This window comes from Cebus imitator, unplaced genomic scaffold, assembly GCF_001604975.1.
Source record: "Cebus imitator isolate Cc_AM_T3 unplaced genomic scaffold, Cebus_imitator-1.0 Scaffold97, whole genome shotgun sequence".
Classification (NCBI taxonomy): domain Eukaryota; kingdom Metazoa; phylum Chordata; class Mammalia; order Primates; family Cebidae; genus Cebus; species Cebus imitator.
In genome coordinates this window covers 3,853,138-3,874,788 of record NW_016107412.1, presented here as the reverse complement: position 1 = coordinate 3,874,788, position 21,651 = coordinate 3,853,138, and the positions used below count along the sequence as shown (strand labels likewise).

Sequence of the window (21,651 nt, the reverse complement as noted above, 5' to 3'; positions counted from 1 at the left end):
TGAAGATATGACTGTTGTCTCTAAAAATAATCCAATAAGAAAAATAAATGCATATAAAATATTAAGCAAACTAGCATTTTTGAGTGGAAAAGAGAGCTAGCATTTTTGAGTGGAAAAGAGAGACAGCTATGGTTACATTTCTATATTATTTGACTTTCCCCAAAATCAGGATCTGAAACAAATACAAACAGAATTGAGGATAAAGAGGACAATTATTCAAAGACCCCTTCAAAATGTATCTTGCCAATAAGATAAAATCAGACAACTAGATAGTTTTTAAAATTCACCTAGTAATATTAGCAAAGTTTTAGCAAAGGCTAATTATGATTACAGTGTTACCAATATCTTTTCATTAAAATGTGAAATATTTTGTTAAACTGCAATTGGTACTTCTGGTATATAGGGAAGTATATATTTAAGTGGATTTTGTTGGTTAAAGAGAAAATTTCCACCAGTTAAGATGAAATTTAATATGCCCTTCCTATTAATTAAATGCTATCAGTAATTAGCCAGATAATTAGCTATAAATAAAGTCAAGAGATCTTTGCTGTAGATATGCAAACATGATGTAACTGCCTCATAACTTTTGCACCCTTTATCTACCTTTTGTTAGCAATGTTGCCTTTCTTCTTTCTCTTCTTTTCTTTCCTTTTCTTCCTTTCCTTTCCATCCCTTTCCTTTTTCTTTCCCCCTTTCCTTTCCTCTCCTCTCCTCTGCTTTCTCTCCTCTGTTCTCTCTCCCTCTCCCTCTCCTCTACTCTCCCTCCCCCTCCTTCTCCTCTGCTCCCGCTCTGCCCTCCCTCTCCTTCTCCTTTCTAAGCTGTGTGGGCTATTTCAGAACTATTGTTTATTCCTATTGCTCTAGGACGAGCAGAGCAGGGCCCAAGACCAAGATATAAAAGCCTCCAACCCTCTTGCCAGAATGTCTCATCCCTAGACTCACTGGGAAGCTACTTATCTCCTGGGCCATTTTAATACACCTAAAAAAACTTGTATGACTTATGGAACTTCCTGAGGCTTTCAGAAGGTATAGAACTATAGGTTTTAACTCTTATTCTGCATCACAATCACCTGGGTAGCACCTCCAGAAATTTCTGATTCACTTGGTCTGTGGCAAGGCTTAATTTAATTGTTTTTAAAAGATGGTCGGGTAGCTCTAATGTGTGACAAAAGGCTAGAATCCCTCCACTCATTTGTGGGTACTTCCAGACTAATTTCACAAATTCCCAAAATAAGAATTTTGGGGGTGCCTTCAAGGATTACAAATAATAATACCATACTTTGAATAAATGAAATGGTATCAAAATAGTCTGAAAGAGTCCACCCTGTTTGTTAGCTGGGCTTAGTGGCACAAGCGTGTAATCTCAGCTACTTGGGAGGCTGAGGCACGAGAATAGCTTGGGAGGTGGAGGTTGCAGTGAGCCAAGATCGCATTGCACCACTGCACTCCAGCCTCAGCCTGGGTGATACAGCAAGACTCTGTCTCAAAAAAAAAAAAAAAAAAAAGTTCACCCTTTTTGTACCTGAGATTTCCAAATCCAATGAACACATGGATTATTATTCAACAACGACCTCATTAAGGATTTAATTATCCAGGAGGCCAGGAAATGCTTGACCACATACAAATAGTCAGAGGGTCTGTCTGATTTCAACAGATGTCTTTCTTCAGCACCTGTTGGAGTCAACTCTGCCACTAGCCCTTTCAATGGGATGGAGTTTTAATTTTCCAAAAGTAGCAAGCCAGCTGGAATGCTAGAAATGCGCATTTGCTGCTTATGTTCCATTCTAGTAAACCATCTCCTGGATCACTATGTTGATCTCTTGAGTGTGTAGTTAATGACGGAAGTCTACAAATACCATTAGGATGGGCTGGCAGCCTTGTTTTTAAAGGTTTTTTGGAGGCAGTCGATTTCACATAATCAGCCAATAATGGAAAATAATGTTGTTTTTACCCTCTGAGAAGCCTGTCAACAATTGACTTGTTAAAAAACTAGAAACATGGTTGTAAATTGAAGAATGCAGAAAGCTCACCTAGAAAACTGTTTCACAACAGGCTCTCCACTTTCTCCCCCAAGTGGAGAGTCTAAATTTGTGTTTGATTTTAATGGAATTAGCTAAGATGTTATACAGCTTCATGTTAAACATACCCATGGCTGATTCTATGCAAAAGTAGACATAAGCAGGCTGTGTTAGTATCATTACCTCAAGTGCATTCATCATTTCTATCTATAGTATATACTGAATCAGGTGTTGCTGGGATGTAAGTCATGGGTTATGCATAGCTATTCAAATACTTTATTTTTGAAACAGCTGAATTACTCCCTGACCTGACGTTGGTGAGTGGGCAGATCATCTTCATCTTTATGCCTTCCTGTCCTTTCTAAAAATAGCAGGGCCTTTGACAAGGATGTATTTTAAGCAGCTCATATTCACTTGTCTCATTAGGAGAAGCTTATTTCAGCCACTTGCATATGTGAGGTTTGCATCTGTGCATAGTTAGACTTTTAGAATAGCAGTCCATGCTTCTCCACACCACTTATATAAGAAACTTGCAAACATAGACACTGAGACGGCTAGCTGAGAGTTTTGGCTACAAGTCAGTGGGTAAACAAAAATGAAGGGAAGACACTTTTTAGGAATGTGACTTTGCTTCCGAAATCATCCATTTCGGACACTTGTACATCAGTTCTCAGCATATCGGATCTGTTTTCATAAAACCTGGCTGTGATTTCGCTCCAAAGACCTCTGTGATCGTGCTGCTTTTAATAAATATTTATAGGAGGTGCTGCCAGCCTGTGAATAAGGGAAACTAATGAGAAACTGCCATCCAAAATCTGAACGGCAAAAACAAAACCAAGCAAAACCAAAAAATCTAAAACAAAACCAAAAAAGAGCAACTCAAACAATTGGTGTTCACAAGAAGACGCGTAGAAAAAGACCACCATGTAACTTTCATTTGATAACTGGATTTATCAGTCACTTGACTGGCATGCAGAGGTTACTTTTTATTTTTCTACAGTGCTTTGAAAAACAAGTGCAAATTTATGTTATTCTGCACAACTGGGACCAAAAAATTATGAGTGTGAAAAAACACAAACTCTAAAAGCAAGATGGAATGTAAGCAGGTAAACCCTGTTCCACCATCACGTCATTCTGGTACAGATGTACGCAGTACTCGTGTTTGCACCTCTAAGAAATTTCCATTTTTTCACATCAAAAAATCCAGATATGAAGCTGAAGCTGCTTTCTTCGCCAACCTGAAGCTGTCTGATTTCAACATCATTGACACCCTTGGAGTTGGAGGTTTCGGACGAGTAGAACTGGTAGGTGATTGGTCTTTACATGCTTTTGATCACCTCTGCTTCCTTTTTAAGTTTTTCCCCTAGATTAGGATTTCTTTCTTTTCTCTTTTTTAATCTTTTATCATTAATTACCATTGTACCTAAATCAGTACCAAATACTTTCAGACAGCCATGTCAAAATTTGCAACAAAGTGGGCTAAATTATGGAGTAAGTAGACTAAAAATTAAATAAATAATGCATTGCTTTTTAGAAAACCCCTTTATATTAAGTGTAAGGTAAACACATTTACTTAAAGAAGAGTCAGCTACATTATGGAGTCAATAAACTAAAAATAACACATTGCTTTTTAGAAAACCTCTTCATATTAAGTATAAGACAAACACTTAAAGAAGAGTCATTAAGCGCTTTTACCCAGCTAATTTTCTATAATCTTTATTTTCTTAGTTTTGAGTGGTGCCTATTAACAATTATGTACCCTAACAACAATTACAATAATTTAAATGTAAATTTAAATACACTTAAAGGGAAATAGAAGATGTATATATGAAGTAAATGGTGTTATAGTAGTAATTCTGTGATTCTGTAGTTGCAAATACCTATTTACAGTGTACAGTTTGAATATTTTATATAGTTTATTTCACATATACAGTATGTATGTATATGAATACACATACACATATATACATACAGCTTTATAGTCATGAAGATGAAGACATTTTAAGTTCATACATTAAACACATTACAAGAATGTGATATAAACAACATGAAAACATACTCTTTTGCATTTGTTTGAAATATAAATGAAAAAACTGACATATTGTCACAATAATTAGAAAAAAAATGTATTCTTATGACTGAGTTGCTACATTTCAAGACTGTGTGGCTATAAACCCTAACTGAGAATGCAGATTGATTTCCACCTCTCTGCTGAACATGGAGGAGTCCCTGATATCAGACACCAGTACAGTATGTGAGGAACTCCCTGAGACTGTGTACAGTGTAGTAAACAGTTACCGTTGCCATCAGGGGTCAGGAGAAATCCCCTTCCTTAAAAGTACATTGACCATTGACCCAGCACTATTTTTATGTTTGTCTATTTGTATTGCAGTTAGAATTTCTGACTTGAACATGTAGAAAGATGGTATTTACTTGAATATTAGACAAGAAGGTTTTAGAGCCATGTGTCTCACTGAATTAGCATTATGCTTCCCTTAATACTGGTTGGAGATACCATAGCCTGCCTTTGACGATACAAGTATTTTCAGTTCTGGGAGGAAAAATACAAGTAAGGTTCTGAACAGACAACCTCTTGCTTTTCTGAGCGCTGCCAATTAATGTAGCCATGGATTTATTTTTTAAGAACTTTGGTTTTGTGGCAAATTATAATTGTCTGTATAGCTAATAAAGATACATTAACAACATTATACATAAACTACATATACATGTAATCTCCACCCTGAGAGAAATACCAGATAGTCTACCTAGTTTTCCTCTCACAGATACTATATTTTACTCTTTTAGACAGATGTTTATGGACTAATGAAAACCATAGCCCTAAGAATTAATTCAGGTTGGAAATACAGTCCACTTTGCAAACACTTTAGATGTCACTAATGAATGATAAATTCATAATGGATCATTGGGTACAACTTGTACATCGGGGGAAGGGGCACAAGTCCTTAACCTTTAAGGCCACAGCAGTTTTGTTATCTTGCACATCTACAACACAGTGTAGGACAATCAAAGTGCCTGTATTGTCTTCAGTATTCAGTGTGGACCAGCCATTTAAGTGATCACTAATACCTTATTTTCCCAATTCTTACCACTTATTAATTTCCTGATAATATTACTTTTGGGGTATTAAAGTATTATCTGATTGTTCAACTTTTACATACATTTAATGATGCCAGAATTGGGAGTTTGACCTCAACACTTTGCCTGTAATTGTACATACTATTGTCATGGAGTGTAATGAATCACCATGAAGATAATGGTGTACTATCAGAGTGGCACCTACCCCATTCATAGTTAGGAGTAAGATATAGGGAGAGACCAGTTCTTTTGTGCTTATAGAAGTTTTCACTCTCCTCTGAGAATGATGCATGCAAGACAATCTTGTCAATATTATGAAGTGCTATTAAAGCAATATATAAGCAATAAAATCTCCATATAAACTCATTTCATATTTATGTATGCAGTGCTCAACATGTTAATACAAAGTATATGATGCTTTGAGTTTTAGTTTAGCAGTAATGTTGAGCAGGTAAATGACATTTCAAGATAATACTATAATTTTAAAGATAATGTACTCTAATTTTAAAGTAGTGTGTTTTTTTTTTAATTTCCCAGAAATAAGATAATAAAATTATAAACCCTCCAGTGGAGTATGAAGAATTTAGAAATTTGAATTTTTGAACTTCATTTCCTGTTAGAGTGAAGTTAAGAATGTAGTTTTCTTATCACTGTTTGACATACAGATTATGTTTGTGTGTGAAGGTACTATGACCTTCACAGAGTTTTTAGCATTTCTTAATTTTTATCATTCATGTCAATTTAGATAAATGTAGATGCAGAAGTATTTTTTTTTACAGGAGAATTTATAAATGGTTTATTATCAATTTTTGGAGGTGAGAATATAATTTCACCACATAATAAGAAACTTAAATATTTGTTCAGTCAACAGTCCAGAAGCTTGCAGTGAAGGTCTTGTATGCTTGGGAATTGCAGTCTTAAGCTATTCAGTCTCTTCCTAAATACTCTTAGCATAACTGACTTTTACTTCTTTAATATCAGATTTGTCTTGTTCACAACCATTTCCTCTGGGCAGTCATTCGGACTGCTTTCCTGTTTTCTGGCATATGCCATATTTTCTGCCTATGTTCATTAAGAATGGTCTTTCTAATGTGTTCAGTTACTGTCTGTTTATAGCATGTCTTCTAGGAGAACACATTACATTTATAGTATCACTTTCAGCAAAAGAACTCAGTTCTCTTTTTATATATGACTTACTCATTAAAGCTCTATGCAATGCTGTAAGACATCTAGGTAATCATCTTCATTTACAAAGCATGACTGTAAAATAAGGAGGTTGGTTTTACAAATTACCAGTGAAAATTAGTCCCATTGCTTTATGGTCACATTCCCAATTTACACTACTTTTGTCCTTGTGAGAAAGGCACCTGCTTTTTGGAATAGATTTGTACAAGTCACACACAAACTGATTTTTTAATATGCCAATAATACATAGTTGGTGCTTTAAATATTAGATATTTAATCTATTTAGCAATCTAAATGTCTCTTATACCAGCACACCATACTTGGGTAAAATACAGGAACAAAGATAAGAGAAACATAACCTCTGTCTTTTTGGATTATATCCTTTCTACATCAGTTATTATGTATATGTATAGTAAGCTCTATAATTGTCTATAAAAAATTAATAAATAGAATAGTCCTTACCTCTAGAGACTCACAGTCTACTGGGAAGGGCAATCATGTAAACTAATAACTCATAAGGAAAGCATGATCAGCAGGAGCTTAGTACATGGAGGAACATGACTTCTTGCAGGAGATAGCATTTCTGAGGCAGAGGAAGAGTTAAAGCATCAACATAAATAACCTGACGCATTATGGAATATACAGAGTAAGATGAAACTATTGCAGAATCAAATGTTTATCAATAAATTAATATTCTTTAATAAAATGACCTTTCATTTGAACCCGAATTTATAATCTTCAAATTGCTTTCATGTTCATGGTATAATCTGGCCCTTAATAGCTACCCTGGGAGGTGAACCTGAGGCATGATCCACGTTTTACAGGAAAGAAGACAAGAATAATGTATATAAGTGGTTTAAGTAAAGCTATTTCATCATTGAAAGAGCATTGTTGTTGCCCAGAATTACTGATTTTTTAACTAGAAGCTTTTACTACCATTCTGGCTTTTAAAAATATTTAGATTCTTACCACCACCATCGACAACAACCACCCCCAAATCAGACAAGTGTTACTACCTTTGCTTTAAGAAACATTATTCTGGAATTCAAGAACCCAAATTAGAACTAATTCTAGAATAGATGTAATAATTGTCTGCTGTGTGCCTCTCTTTCTGTTATGTCTTCAGAGCCTCCACTTCCTCTAAACCTTTTTCTGCTCCTATTTAGTGGCAAAATGTCTGTGGAGAAAAGAAATCCGACAGTATAACATGGTAGCTAAAAGCTAGAGCTCTAGAATTAGGCTTTCTGGCTTCAGATGTTACCTGTTGTGTGTGCTTAGTCATTTACTTAAAACTTTGTGAGGCTTGGTTTTCTTGTCTCTGAAGTGATTATAATAATAGGGCATGTGCCTCACAACGTTGTGAAGATTAAACGAGTTAAAGCCCTCAAAATAGTGTCTCAAACATCATAGTTCAATAAATGTCATTAATGTTGTTATTGTTGGAATTATTAAAACGTGCTAGTAATAGTTCTCTTTATATATTGCTTCCAGCTATATGCATAGAAAAGGAAGGGAATGAAATGATTTTACTCTTTTCTTTTCCATTGCCAGGCCAAGAACTGACAGTGCAACCATTATTCCAATATAAGTAAGAGACAGAGGTCTTCAAATGACTTCAGTGATAGCTTCTATTAAATTTCTCTAGACCACTAAAGCTCTTAACTTTCTGATCTGTCATGAGAAGAGATGGGAAATAATCTTCAGTATCCCTCATGCTGAACCTCTGTGCACCTGATATAGTCTGCTTTTATTTATCCATTTCTCTTTTAAATTGTGAAGCCCCACCTCTTAACCTCTCAATGGGAAATCGTTTTCAGTGCAAACTGCTGAATCATATCTAGTTTCTCTCCAGCCTTCTTAACCCATGGCACCTCAATTGAGCATAATAAAGACCTGGCGGTTGTCAAGTAGAATACAAAGGTTACCTCTCATTCCTTCTGTGTGTCAGTTCAGTTTTAAATCCCATGGCTGGATTGCCCAGGAAGGAGAAATGTAGTAGTTGTGAGAACCAATTTATGCTAAGACAAGAATGTGTGTTTAACAGGGTGTGTCTCTGTTCATAATGACATCCATACTACTCTCACAGCATTTTTGCCAGCTGCCTTGGCGCTATAAAAACAGGAAGCAGGCTTGGAGTGCTATGTAAACCAACTGAAAGAAAAAATAGAGACTAAGAGACGATTAAGCAAGAAATTAGGTGATAAACCCGTTGCTCAGTCAACAGGGTCTTATTGTGAAAGGTGAGGAACTTAACTCCAAAGGGAAACCCCATGTAAGATGAAAACATTTCAAGAGCTTCCTACTGCCAAGCCACACAGAAATGAAATAGAATAGCTGTAGGGATCTTTGGGCAGCATTGCCATGTGTATCCATGGTGATTTATGCTATATCGGACACCTAGGGAAACCCTACTGCCTTAAGGCCTTGTGTCCTCTATAACTAAAGTGAGTAAGGACCTCAATACTGGTTGAAAAAGGAAGTGTGCTTCATTTAAACATAGCCTCTTCTCTAGCAGTACCCTACTTAGTTTATTATTAAATATGTAATTCTCATTATATGTTTATTCTTCAAAACAATAAAAACTGACAAATTTATTATTAACTGTAATAAATAGTATTCATTTCTCATAAAATAAGTTCTTCAGATAACTAATGAATATCCGATCTAATAAACACTAATTGAGCATCAGTAGGTGTAATAGCAATATACTGCAACTGCTGAAATAACCACATTACCGTTCCGATGGAGAAATTGCAAGTGGTAAAGCGTATCTCTACTTTGGCATATGCAAATAAAGTAAGATAAACATTACTTCATCTTATTATTGTAGAATATGTTTTCTTTTGTACATTGGTAATTATAACAAAATCTAGATTACATGAATAAAAAAATAGAAGTTTCTTTTTACACATCTTGGGAAATTAATTATAGAAATTTTATATATTAGCAATTAATTGAAATGCCTATTTCTACTACAAGTACTGGAATTTAGTATCCTACCAGAAGATAAAATGTTAGTTTTTCCTCTAAACCTATGTGTGATTTTAGAATAAACACTATTAATCTAGAATGCACTGGACATGTCTTTCCAAAGCTTAAGATAATTGGTGATAAAACAGCTCTTCCAAAAGTTAACACTTAGGTCACACTGCCTTTATGTTTTCCATGACACAAATATTACGTTTTTTTATCCCGGGTATTAATGGGTATATCACATTAGGCGAAAATCATCTGTTTTAAAAAAATCCAAAATATTTATGGGATATGGAAATATCTGATATCATTCTTGCCTCAAGGAATTTCTATCTCCTCCTAAGTAAGAAGATAATTAACACATTTGAAAAGTAGCAAACAAAAGCTTATGCTATTGTGTTAAATTAAAAATTATGCAGAAGCATTCTCAGTAGTTCATCAGGAGAGAGGTCATTTGAAACTGATGGAGTAGAAGAGGCCCTGGGAAGTTATGCAGAACTGAAGCCAGGCGGTGGAGAATAGGTTGGGATTTAAATGAACAGATGGCGAAAGGCCATTCTGGGAAAAGGCCATTCCAGGCAAAGGTTACAACATAAAAGGCCACATGTCACAAGACACCGAAACAAGTTACCAGACTAAAGTGAAGTTCTATGGAGGGAGCAGAGAGAAATATTAAATAGTCAATCAGTAGAGTATAATTGTGTTATATTCTTTAAAAAGATTAGACTGGTCAAAAAAAAAAAAAAAAAAGAGCTGTTTGGACATTAAGTAATGAAAGCATATAAACACAGACTCAGCTCTGAACTTCCATCCATGACATGAAAGAATGCATCATAAGGTGACCAGACAGGCTATTTTTAGGTGGCGCTGCTCCCAGAAATAGACATCATAATTTCTCTTCTGACAAAGGTAGGTTATTTTGTACCACAGTGCAGTCTGCATTCCTGAAATTTTCATGTAAACACTTTCAAACAGGGATTCCTTCCATGAGAAAGAAAAATAGTCCCCTTGTGTATCTTAGTTATATAGAAATTAGTCATGTATTTTTATATAAAATGAAATTTATCTTGCTTTCTGGAAAAAAATGTGAAACAGGTAATTCTGTATGTTTCAATATAGCTTATTGATTGCATACATTTAATTTATTGCTAGTTAGTACTTGGTCCCTCAGTATTCCCCATTGCCATTGACATGTACCACATATTAGCTTGAACATTGAGCTATGAGCTCAGGAGCTTTTGTGAGCCAGGTAGTTTGTTTTTAGTCCCTAGCTCTAGCCCACTGCCTTTCACGTTCACACTGAGAGGGGGGAGATCATCACTACCCAAAAGAAGTTCAAACAAATAAGTTAAAACAAGAGGAGCCACTGTCTGGTCATCACTATGACCTTGGATGTCACATCCACATGAACAAAGCAGTTTAAATTTTTAATGTGATTGTTTTCCCTAAAGTAAGCTAACATAAGCAAAATCCAGTAAATACTTACTGAACTGACTTGGCTACAGTTGATCTCCTTTTAGATTTGTGAAAATCTGAAACACAAGATAAATGTGAAATATAAGAATCATATGGGGGAAGAAATTACCTTTTTCTTTTTTCCTTAATTTGCTTTCATCTGAAAATGTCTTTATTTTGCCTTATTATTGAAAGATTCACTGACTTCTAGCTTGGTAGGTTCTCCCCTATATCCCTCCACCCCCATTCTCCCCACTGTCACCCACAGCCCTGTCTCCCAGCACTTTTTCAGTATTTAAAAAAATATTTTAAATTGTAATATCTTTAGGGGGTACAAGTTGTTTTTGGTTAGATGGATAAATTGTATAGTTATCCTTTTTTTAACATCAGAAGAGATGAAGTTTAAGGATGGCATATATTAAGACATTAAGATCTGATTATAAGCCATTTTATTAATGTTTTCCAGTATGTAACAGTTTAAAGAAATTATAAAGTCATTCATCCCTATATTTTAGAAGTATAACTGCAGTGCAAAACCTTTGATGAGTTAATTGGGCCAGAAGTCCGAAAGAGAGCTGAATTTTACAGTATGTGATCCTCTGTGTTTCATTTCAACTCATTTTAGATTTTCAGAGTCAATAAATGAAAGGAATTGAAATATAAACACTCAACTTCACCTATGTGGTTATATGTGTGCTTTAAGTATTTGAATAAATGAATTTATGTGAGATATTCATGTGCTCAATTTAAAATATGTAAACAAGTTTTCAAAACTGATATACATAGTATTTCTTTATACAAGTGAGATTATGCATAGAAATTAAAGTGTTGGGTAAAGGATGAAAAATATTTGATTATTTGATGAAGAAAATAATTTGAAGTATATTATAGGTAATAAAATCCTGTAAGTACCATTTTTAATAATCACTGCAAAATGAAGTAAAGCTTATTTAGCATAAATATGGTAGGAGATAAATGTTTTGTTTAAGGAATGATAAGGCCTTTTGAATGAAAATGAATTAATGCTAATTCCTTATTAAGGGAAATTATAAATGTTCTTTATTTGTAAGTAACTCCTAGAAAATTGTTCAATCCTTTGTTCACAGTATAACTAAAAATAGAAAAGTATTAGGGTTTTTTTCTGACTGTCCTCCAAACTGAAAGTTAAATGTCTTAAAAAATGAAAAAAAAAAAAAAACTTATCTCCTCTACAAAAATACCTTTGTCATTTGATAAATTTAAATGTAATAATATAGATATTTGCTGATATTTTGGGTCACTAGCTGTAGAACTGATTTTAAGTCTGAAGGAAAGTTACAGAGCAAAGAAAATTATTGATATTTTTGATGAGGGGTTGAGGTAAATGAGGAAAGAAAAACAAGGATAAGAAGAAGGGAGACCCTCTCTTGATTGTCTGTACATTGTGCAAACAGCAGATGGATTCTAATGAAAAGGCATATATAAAAATAAGCTACTTTTGTATCCTCCTTCTCAAAATGTTATACCTGCCTCTATGTGTGTGTGAGTCTGTGTGTGTAGGTGGAGGAGCTATCTATGAATAGGAATTTTTATGAATGAAGCCTTTACCATGAAATGGAGTCACCACTACAACAGTGCTGTGCCTCTATGCCTCATGGCTGAAAAGCTTTCCAATTCTGACATCTCTGTTAAACTCACAATCTATCCTGTGCATTTTCGGGTCATTCAAACATGGGTCACTCAGGCTGTGACAAGTTCCTTTTATTCTTTTCTCTTGTATCCTATGAAACAAGGCAAATGCTATCGTTCATCCTTAAATTTCAGACATTGGCCAAGGGGAAAAATAAATCATATAATGTCATTGTGCAGAGAAAAGTGAGAGAAATAGAGAAGTTATTGTGTTCCCTGCTTAAGTAAATAATAGAATTAGTATCTTTTTGTTATTTTTGTTGTTAAGAAATGTTGGGAAATATAACCCAACACTGATTTGTAGGATAGAAGCTTTCTGTTCACTTAAAGCATTTCATTTTCTTTTATTGAATGTAGTAAGCTGGCTTCTCCCAGGCATGTGGGCACTTTAGTTGGCCATGTCCAAAAAGTTATCTGAGTCAGAGTAATAAAATTGCTTTATCTTTCACCATGGAAATAAAACTTCCTTAAATTCAAACAGGTAGATTTTTCCTAGTCCTGTTTTCATTCAGTTGATTTGGGACTACTTACTTAAAAACAGATTTAATTATGTATTCTAATAGTAAGATACCATATCTTGGAAATTAAATTTTTAATTTCCAAAGAATTTTCACATACACTATCTGATTTGATCTTACAATATCTGTTTCTTTAATATGAAGCTGGTTTTATTTCTTTTTTTTTGTTCTTTTTTGAGACGGAGTCTTGCCTTGTCACCCAGGCTGGAGTGCAGTGGTGCGATCTCAGCTCGCTGAAACCTCTGCCTCCCAAGTTCAAGCAATTCTCCTGCCTCAGCCTCTTGAGTAGCTGGGATTACAGGCACACGCTGCCATGCCCAGCCAATTTTTATGTTTTTGGTAGAGATGGGGTTTCACCATGTTGGGCAAGCTGGTCTTAAACTCCTGATCTCAAGTGATTTGCCTGCCTCAGCTTCCCAAAGTGCTGGGATTACATGCATTAGCCACCATGACTGGACTGGTTTTATTCCCATAAGTAAGGAAAATGAGGCTTTAGGGTGTCATATAGACTTGCATACAATTGCAGCTGGTTTATTATTACAATATTTTAAGCCCCCCCCCCACCCCCGCAGTATCCATGGGAATTGGTTCTAGGACCTGTCCTCACCAATCCCATTACCTGCTGTGGATACAAAAGTTTACAGATGCTCCATTCCCTAATATAAAATGGCATAGTATTTGCATATACACACATTCTCCCCTATATTTTAAATCATTTCTAAATTATTTACAATACCTAATACAATGCATATGTTATCTAATGAGCTGTTACACTGTATTGTTTAGGGAATAATGACAAGAAAAGTGTATGTATGTGTTTATCTCAAACACAGCCATCCATTTTGGTTGTGTGAATGTGGATGTAGAGCCCACAGATACAGAAAGCCAACTGTATCTATTATTTTGACAAGACAACTTTTAAAGAACTTTGTGTTAATTACGTACATTTTGTTTAAATTCATTCATGATCCTAATTTTTTAAAAATTAAGACTTTTAAATTTAGGTTTTTTGATAAACAAGTAAAAAATCATTAAAAATGACTTTTTAAAAATGTATCAATATTTCACAGAAATCAGAGTTTAAAAATCTAGTTTTTGGCTAACTGGAGAACTTTTATTGTAAATGAAAAGGTAAGCATAGAGAAATATGTTTTTGACATTAAATTCCTTAAAATGTAAAGGAAACATATAGCTACCTGACAAATTAATACATAACTAGAAGTTGTAGATTTGAGAAATTATGAGTTCTTTCTCTTTATGAAAGTTCTTTAACAACTTCATTGAGGTATAATTTACATACCATAAAACTTTCCCATTCTCAGTGTATAATTCAGTGATTTTTAGAATTGTAATGACCATCACATAACTCAGTTTTAGAACATTCCTACCACTCCAGTAAGAATCCTTGTACCCATTTAGAAATACTCCATTCCCATCCTCAGGTACATTTTTTTTTTTTTTGAAATAGGGTCTTGCTCTGTCACCCAGGCTGGAGTGCAGTGGCTAGATCTCGGCTCACTCCAGCTCCCAGGCTCAAACAGTCTCCCACCTCAGCCTCCTAGGTAGCTGGGACTGACTACAGGCCCGCACCACCACACCCAGCTAATTTTTGTGTTTTTTGTAGATACACAGTTTTGCCATGTTGCCCATGGCTGGTCTCAAACTTGTGAGCTCAAGCAATCTACTTGTCTCAGCCTCCCAAAGTGCTGGCATTACAGGCGTAAGCCACCACACCTGGCCTCTCATCTACTTTCTGTCTCTTGAGATATACCTTTTCTGGTACATATATTTAGATGCTAAAATTTTGTGTTACACTACATTTTTTTTTAATTTTCTATGTGTATGATCTATTTTAGTAATCTAAATACCCAGTTATTTAATGTATAGTAACTTCATGCCTATTTCCTCTTGAATTTCATGGCAGTTTTATAGCTTCTGTACATGGTGCTTCAGCTTTGTTATTATACTCCACTGCCGCAGACCAGGATGCTTACATTGTTTTCTGAACATAGACTTGAAGTCCAGTGTCTTACAAGGCTGTGAAGAGCTTTCTGGCAATAGGGAAGTATTGGAAAATGATGGAGATGGAACACCACAGTGCTTATGTATTTATAGAGCATCTAATGATTTGTTTACTGATGTTCTTGATTGTTGATGTGTTATTATAGACCTTTGGCCGATTTTGGTGAACCTGCCCTTTGGCACAGTTAATCTAGTAGGATAAAATATTCACAGTCTCTCAATCTAGGGCTTTCTCTCTCCCTCCCCCCACTTTGATACATAAACCCTTTTATTTAGTTTTCACAGGTAACCTATCAGGATATCCCTATATGATAGATGAAGAAATGAAAGCAGAGAGTAACTTGTTCAAGAGAACAAGCAAAAAAAAAAAAAAAGGTTGAGATTGCAACAAAAATCATTCAAATATCACACTAGTCACACTCTTAACCAGAGGATTAGCCTGGCCACCTGGAAGGTTAGGATAGTCTGCAAAAAGAAGACAAACCTGAGGAACATGCATAACTATCTAGGCTGGGAAGGATTCCTGGGCAAGAGAAAGAACAAAAATATGCATTCCTGTTCTCCTCTTTTGCTGATCTCTTTTTATACTCAAAAGTAATTTCATAGCTCTAACTGACTTGCTAAAATATCATCGTCATCATCTCAAATGAGCACACGTGGACTTGGAATAATTAATTTGGACAACAGGAAAAATGAAAAGCAAACTAAATGCCACCTTAACATTCTTCATGGATTAGGTTTGTTAAAATATTTTTATAATAAAACATAATATCTTAGGCTCACCAAATACAAATTGCTATAACTTACTTAGAGATGATATTGAAAAAAAATTTTGTGGCCAGCGCTGAAAGAAGATGGTAGTGAGTGGTTCAGCCCCCGCCGTAAATAGGTTGTTATGCTCTGTACAATTTCTCAAAATTTGCATTCATGGAATTCTAGTTGAACCAAAATCAGTTAGAAAGATTCAAACAATAATAATAAATATCTGTTACAATTTAAAAGAGACTTGGAAGTTTCTTCATGACTAGAGTTTTACTCATTGTAAAGGCAAGGTACGATGATTATTCAAAAGTTAAGCAGTTCAAAAAGTAAAAAGAGGTAAAAATCAACTAAAAATCTCCCTAAGGAAAAACCATTGTTAACCTATCAATGAACACATTTGTGATTGTGTCTTCATCAATTTATTTCACATATAGATGTGTGTATATATATATATACACAGACACACACACACTAATATACAAACACCTTGTGAGATCATAAAATGTATGCTGTCTTATAATCAATATCTTTTATTTATACATATGTTTTGGTTATTTTTTCATAATGTTAAACATAATTCTAAGTCATTTTTACAGTTGCATTGCATGAATATACCATAATTTATTTTGCAAACTCCTCCTCTTTCTAGAAATTTAGATTGTTTATAAATTTTTCCATTAGAAACAATGTTGAATTGAACATTCTTGAATGATCATAAATAAGCTGGTTTGTCAGAAGATTTCTGATGAATATGTTACTTGGGTTTTATGCAAATAATTAACTTCAACATTCTTGACTGTCTCTATTGAGTTAGCTCAACCAGTGGTCCTCAGGAACCCCGAATATTTTGGTTAGGATCCTGGGTTCTGTGAGTCTTGTGTCATTCCAGTTTAAATTGGAAGTGGAGGTTCTAAGGGCCCTGCCTCTAAGGAACTCATGAGTCTTGTACAGAGTGCAAAGAAGGAAGATGATTGTAGACCTAAGAACTGCTTCCCTGCAAAGTAAAGGCAAAGCAGAAAGCCTCAGTAGGTTAGCAGTATAGTTCTATAAACTTTTTGTAATTAATACTTTTTAAATGGGCAGCTAGTAAGCCTGACTCCCAGGAACTTCTGTAGCTTTTACCTATCTCTCATGGCATCTGCCACCCACCAGCTCTCATTACGCTCTTCCTACTCCACTTGGCTTCTCCTTGTAGTATTCAAGCAATCAGGTACCCTAAACCCTTAACACATTGAGGTCCCTGGAAGTGCCTAGGAAAACGTCAGTGAGGACTTGGCTGTTCTCCCAAATCACATGCCTCGCACAAGTTAAACTTAAAGGTAGTAGACATATTGTTCAGTGTATCTCACAGTCCATGAGTTAGCCAATTCCATTAAACTCTGATTTGTAAAGTATCAATCACTGTGCATTTAATTGTTTTTGTATTCAGCTGAAGCGAAGTAGTATATACTGGAAATAGCTTGGGCCAAAAAACACCTGAATATGAATCCAGTTCTGCCACTTGATAACTCTGTAACTTTGGGAAAGATATGAACCGTTTTGGGAAATCAGTTTGTTCCTCTGAAAAAGCAACATTAGATTTGCCCTGTTCAGTAGAGATTGCTGGGTACAAGCAGAGAGTCTGTCAATGAATGACCATTTGGTGGCAGGTTCTCATTTAGGATCACAATAACTGTGGTATCTGGTATTATCGTTAGCCATAAATAGGACTCAGAGCAGTTAAGCAACTAGCCCAAGAGACACTAGTTGCTTATACTGAGAGATACTAAGTAGAGTCAGAATTCAAGTCCAGACCTGTGACCATAAAGGCTGAATTCTTTCCTCCGACCTTGTGTACAAGCATGAAAAAATCTGCATTATCATCACTAAAGAGAATAATTTTCACAGTAGGCATTTTTGAACTACACAAGACTCCTCACTGGTTAAACTGGGTATGGCTCTGAAGAGGGAATATGACTGTACTCCTTATTCTCTGAATTGTAGTACTCTAATGTAGCTCATTTTCATGCCATCTTCCCTAGCTGTCCAGATTTCTTTTAGAAGTGAGTTTTCACATTTTGCATTTTATTATGAATTGCGACTGAATTTACTTGTATCACACTAATCTGTCATCTTTGAGTTTCACAGACAGGGCAGAGAGCCTTTGGCTGTTAAAGGCATTTTCAAATACCCATTTTTCCCTCTACCTGTCGTACAGATTCTCAGATTCTGGCAGCTAACTGAGGCCCATTTATTTTCAGTATTTTCATGCTCCCTCCTAAGGAACTTGCCACATTAATGTCCTCTCAGCTTGAACTCAATCTGTACATGTGTGCAGGAACAAGACACTTAAGAACTTCACTATCCCTGATGATGAAGCAGTAAATAATTAACAACTAAAGAGGGGACAGCCATACTTCAAGTGAAAAGCAGAAACAGCATGCCATGTTATTTCCCCAAGGTTTCATTACCTCCAAATAATGTGGCTGTTTTGTATCATATTGAGGATTCTGCTGCTTGAGAGCACTAGATGATGACACCCTTATATTGCTTTTAAGTCATTAGCTCTATTATCTCTCTTGTTTTTTTTACAAGTCACCTTGTTGAAATTTCTTGTAAAACAATAAATAGCATCCTGTCTGAGGTATGGCATTTGGAAGTCCCTTGCCTCCTTTGGAGCCACTGAAAGCCATGTGAGCTACAAGAGAGGCATGGCACACTGAAAGATATTAAATCTCAAGGTCTTCCCGGTTAGTAGAGAGTAAAGTTTGAGGTCAAAGGAACTGAAGCCATCATGCATATTTAAGAAGAAAAGCAAACGGTTTTCAAAATCTGTTGAAAAAAAATCTTGTTACATTATTTTTTTTCCTCTTTAAACTATAGAGAGGGAAAATTCCGCAAAGTTAAAAAGAGGAAATGAATACAGCCAGTACTGAAGAAATAACAGTCTGCAGTCTCAGCAGAGACTAAGGTCCACCACTCAAGTTAAAAACTCTAGAAATGTTTGTAGACTAGAACTAAGAAGGAAGAACATAAAGGTCTGTATGACCCTATTTTGGACATCTTTACTTAAATAAAACTAGAAGTTAATTTTTTCTACTTTTTTGATTGAAGAAGAAAAACCATAAATTGTATTCAAATATATGCTAAGAAATGACATAATAAAACTATAACGAAGTACATTTTCCCTCTTCTAGTCCACATGTGAACAAAATTAATTTGGAATTGAGTTAGTTAAATTTCAGCCAGTAACAGGGCATGAGACTGGATGATAGGTGTGAGCCCTGGATGTTAAACCCAGCTCTAGCAAGGATTTCCTGTGTGTGTGACTTGGGTGGGGGCTGAGGTTCATTTAAGTGCTCCATGTATCTGTTAATTTTGAAATAATAATGTACTCTTATAAGTCTGTGGGCTTTTTCTTAGTACCTTCTCTCTTTCTTTAAGGTCCAGTTGAAAAGTGAAGAATCTAAAACGTTTGCAATGAAGATTCTCAAGAAACGTCACATTGTGGACACAAGACAGCAGGAGCACATCCGCTCAGAGAAGCAGATCATGCAGGGAGCTCATTCCGACTTCATAGTGAGGTAAAGGCCCCATCGCAGGGAAAGATGTACCCAACTCCAAGCGGCAAATCCACCACAAAACCCTCTGCCACTTGCGCTTGCTGTTAATATATTTCATATATACAAAGAAACTTATTTTTAATCTAACCTTAAGAAAGTTGTTTGATTTTTAAAAATAAACTTCTGATTCTATTCTTCCTTTAAAAGAGAATCAGTATCTGAAAACAATGTGTTTTTCCCAAAAGAGGTGCCAGAATTTCTAACATTACATTTTTATCCTTTTTAAAACCCCCAAACTCTACATAGACCTCTGATGCTTAAAAGACAAAATATCTAAAATCAAACTATTTAACCTTTAATTATCTGAACATTTTTTGAAGATCTAAAAAAATGACAGCTGACCATTCCACCTCAGTACTAATAAATGGATAATGAGGAGATTTTTATATGCAGAAGCAGCTTTTTATAGTGAATTTTCCAATGACACTTACTGAGAACAGGATGTAATTTAACAGGATGAATTTAAGCGAGTAGCACATGAAATTTATACATGTCTGAATTTATAAAGTTTAATCCACTTTATATCCATTTTCATTACATGTTGATGATGACTAAATGTTACCCCAAGAGTCCATGCTTGAAACATCACCCAAATTGGAATGGAAAGAATCTCTAGAAGCCCTCTTTGTCCATAATCATTAGGATTAATCCATTTCAAGGGAGAGATTAGCACCCTAGTTTCTCCTATTAAAATCCTTATTCATGAGCCATTGGCTTCTTTTCCCTATGTGGGCTTAGATCTCTCTCATTCTGACAAAATTTTGAGCTTGGCAAATCAAAACTATAATCTGGGTCCCCCCAAAATTGCACACTTGTAAAAGACAGTAATGTTTATAACCTTTGTTTTCTTCTTTGCAATTTACAGACTGTACAGAACATTCAAGGACAGCAAATATTTGTATATGTTGATGGAAGCTTGTCTAGGTGGAGAGCTCTGGACCATTCTCAGGGATAGGTAGGAGATTTAAGAAATTTCTATGACGTCTCTAAGAACATAGTTGCCCATGTTGGTCTATAGAAGGGTTAATATAATAAAGTATAATGATCATATTTATACTTTAATATCCTTATATTTCAATATTTAAAGTAAGTACAGAGCATAACCCACCATATGCATATAATAAAACTCACTTTGTAACTAACAATGCAGGCTGAGTCTATCATAAAAGTGGTACTTAGCAAAGTAAATATATGACCTTAGTTTAGCATAAATGTTAGAATTAGATAAGCCTGTAGCTGGAATTCAGTTCATTGCCTTAGCAGGAGAATTATAGTTATTTTATAATTGTAATTTGAATTAACTATCTATTTAATTGCTCTACTCTTTTTCCAGATAGGCAGTTTGCCTTTTTGTGACACTGGGAATTTTTCCCATAGTAATGTTTCCCTCTACCTTTACATTGTTCTTTGGTTTCAAAATTAACATAGGTTTCCAGTCATGTTTTTATCCCTTGGCTAGTCTCAGGAAAAAGAAAAGAATCCACTTGTAAGTAATATTTAATGTAAATAATCTGATTTAGACTTACCTTCTTACCCTTCCAGGACAAGGAAAGTTTGTCTAGATGGTGCTTGTTTGTTTGTTTTAATCATGCAAATTCATTGTGTCTTAACTTTCCATCTCATATTGAGATAACTAGCAAATTAAATAATTATCTTCTAATGTAATTTATCCTATAAAATGTCTTAGGCCTGTAATCCCAGCACTTTGGGAGGCCAAGGCGGGTAGATCACCTGAGGTCAGGAGTTTGAGGCCACCCTGACCAACAAGGTGAAACCCGTCTCTACTAAAACTACAAAAATTAGCAAGGCATGGTGGCACGTACCCATAGTCCCAACTACTCGGGAGACTGAGACAGGAGAATTGCTTGAACCTAGGAGGCAGAGGTTGCAGTGAGCCAAGGTTGCACCACTGCACTCCAGCCTGGGTGATGGAGCAAGACTCCATCTCCAAAAAAAAAAAAAAAAAAAATAGAAAGAAAAAGGGCTCAAGAGATCATTATCTACCCTGTGCTTTTTAAAAACATACTTTTATTTTCCTATGAATAATGTTTTGATTATTTTCTATGAATGATTTATTGCTCATTCAAAAGTCATCTGTATTCCTCTGAACACTCACCTTTAGACACCTATATTTTTCTTATTTGTTTGAATCCTGCCCCCCAGACTCTCCTTCATGGGGTAGCATCCTTCTGAAACTTAGCCATAGCTAGTCCTGATATATATAATCATGTAATGTGTTTACATTTGTTACTTTGTAGAGATCCCAGAAAAAAACAAGTTGTTTCTTATAAACTGTTGATTAAAATTGTCATTCCTAATGGTGTTCTTATGGTACCTTCATTTTTTTTTTTT

General features: G+C 35.2%; 1 protein-coding gene across 5 annotated transcripts in view; it reads left to right on the top strand.

The window, feature by feature from the left end:
* Positions 1 to 21,651, top strand: part of PRKG1 (protein kinase cGMP-dependent 1) — a 1,344,779-nt gene that overhangs the window by 1,294,301 nt on the left and 28,827 nt on the right. For 4 of the 5 annotated variants that reach the window (XM_017536379.2, XM_017536378.2, XM_017536380.2 and 1 more), the window contains 3 exons: positions 3,226 to 3,322; positions 19,121 to 19,260; positions 20,165 to 20,254. In XM_017536379.2, the coding sequence (XP_017391868.1) occupies positions 3,226 to 3,322; positions 19,121 to 19,260; positions 20,165 to 20,254 (327 nt within the window). Of the gene's footprint in view, positions 1 to 300; positions 305 to 3,225; positions 3,323 to 19,120; positions 19,261 to 20,164; positions 20,255 to 21,651 lie in introns of all 5 variants that reach the window. The other variant, XM_017536382.2, reaches the window with a different exon arrangement.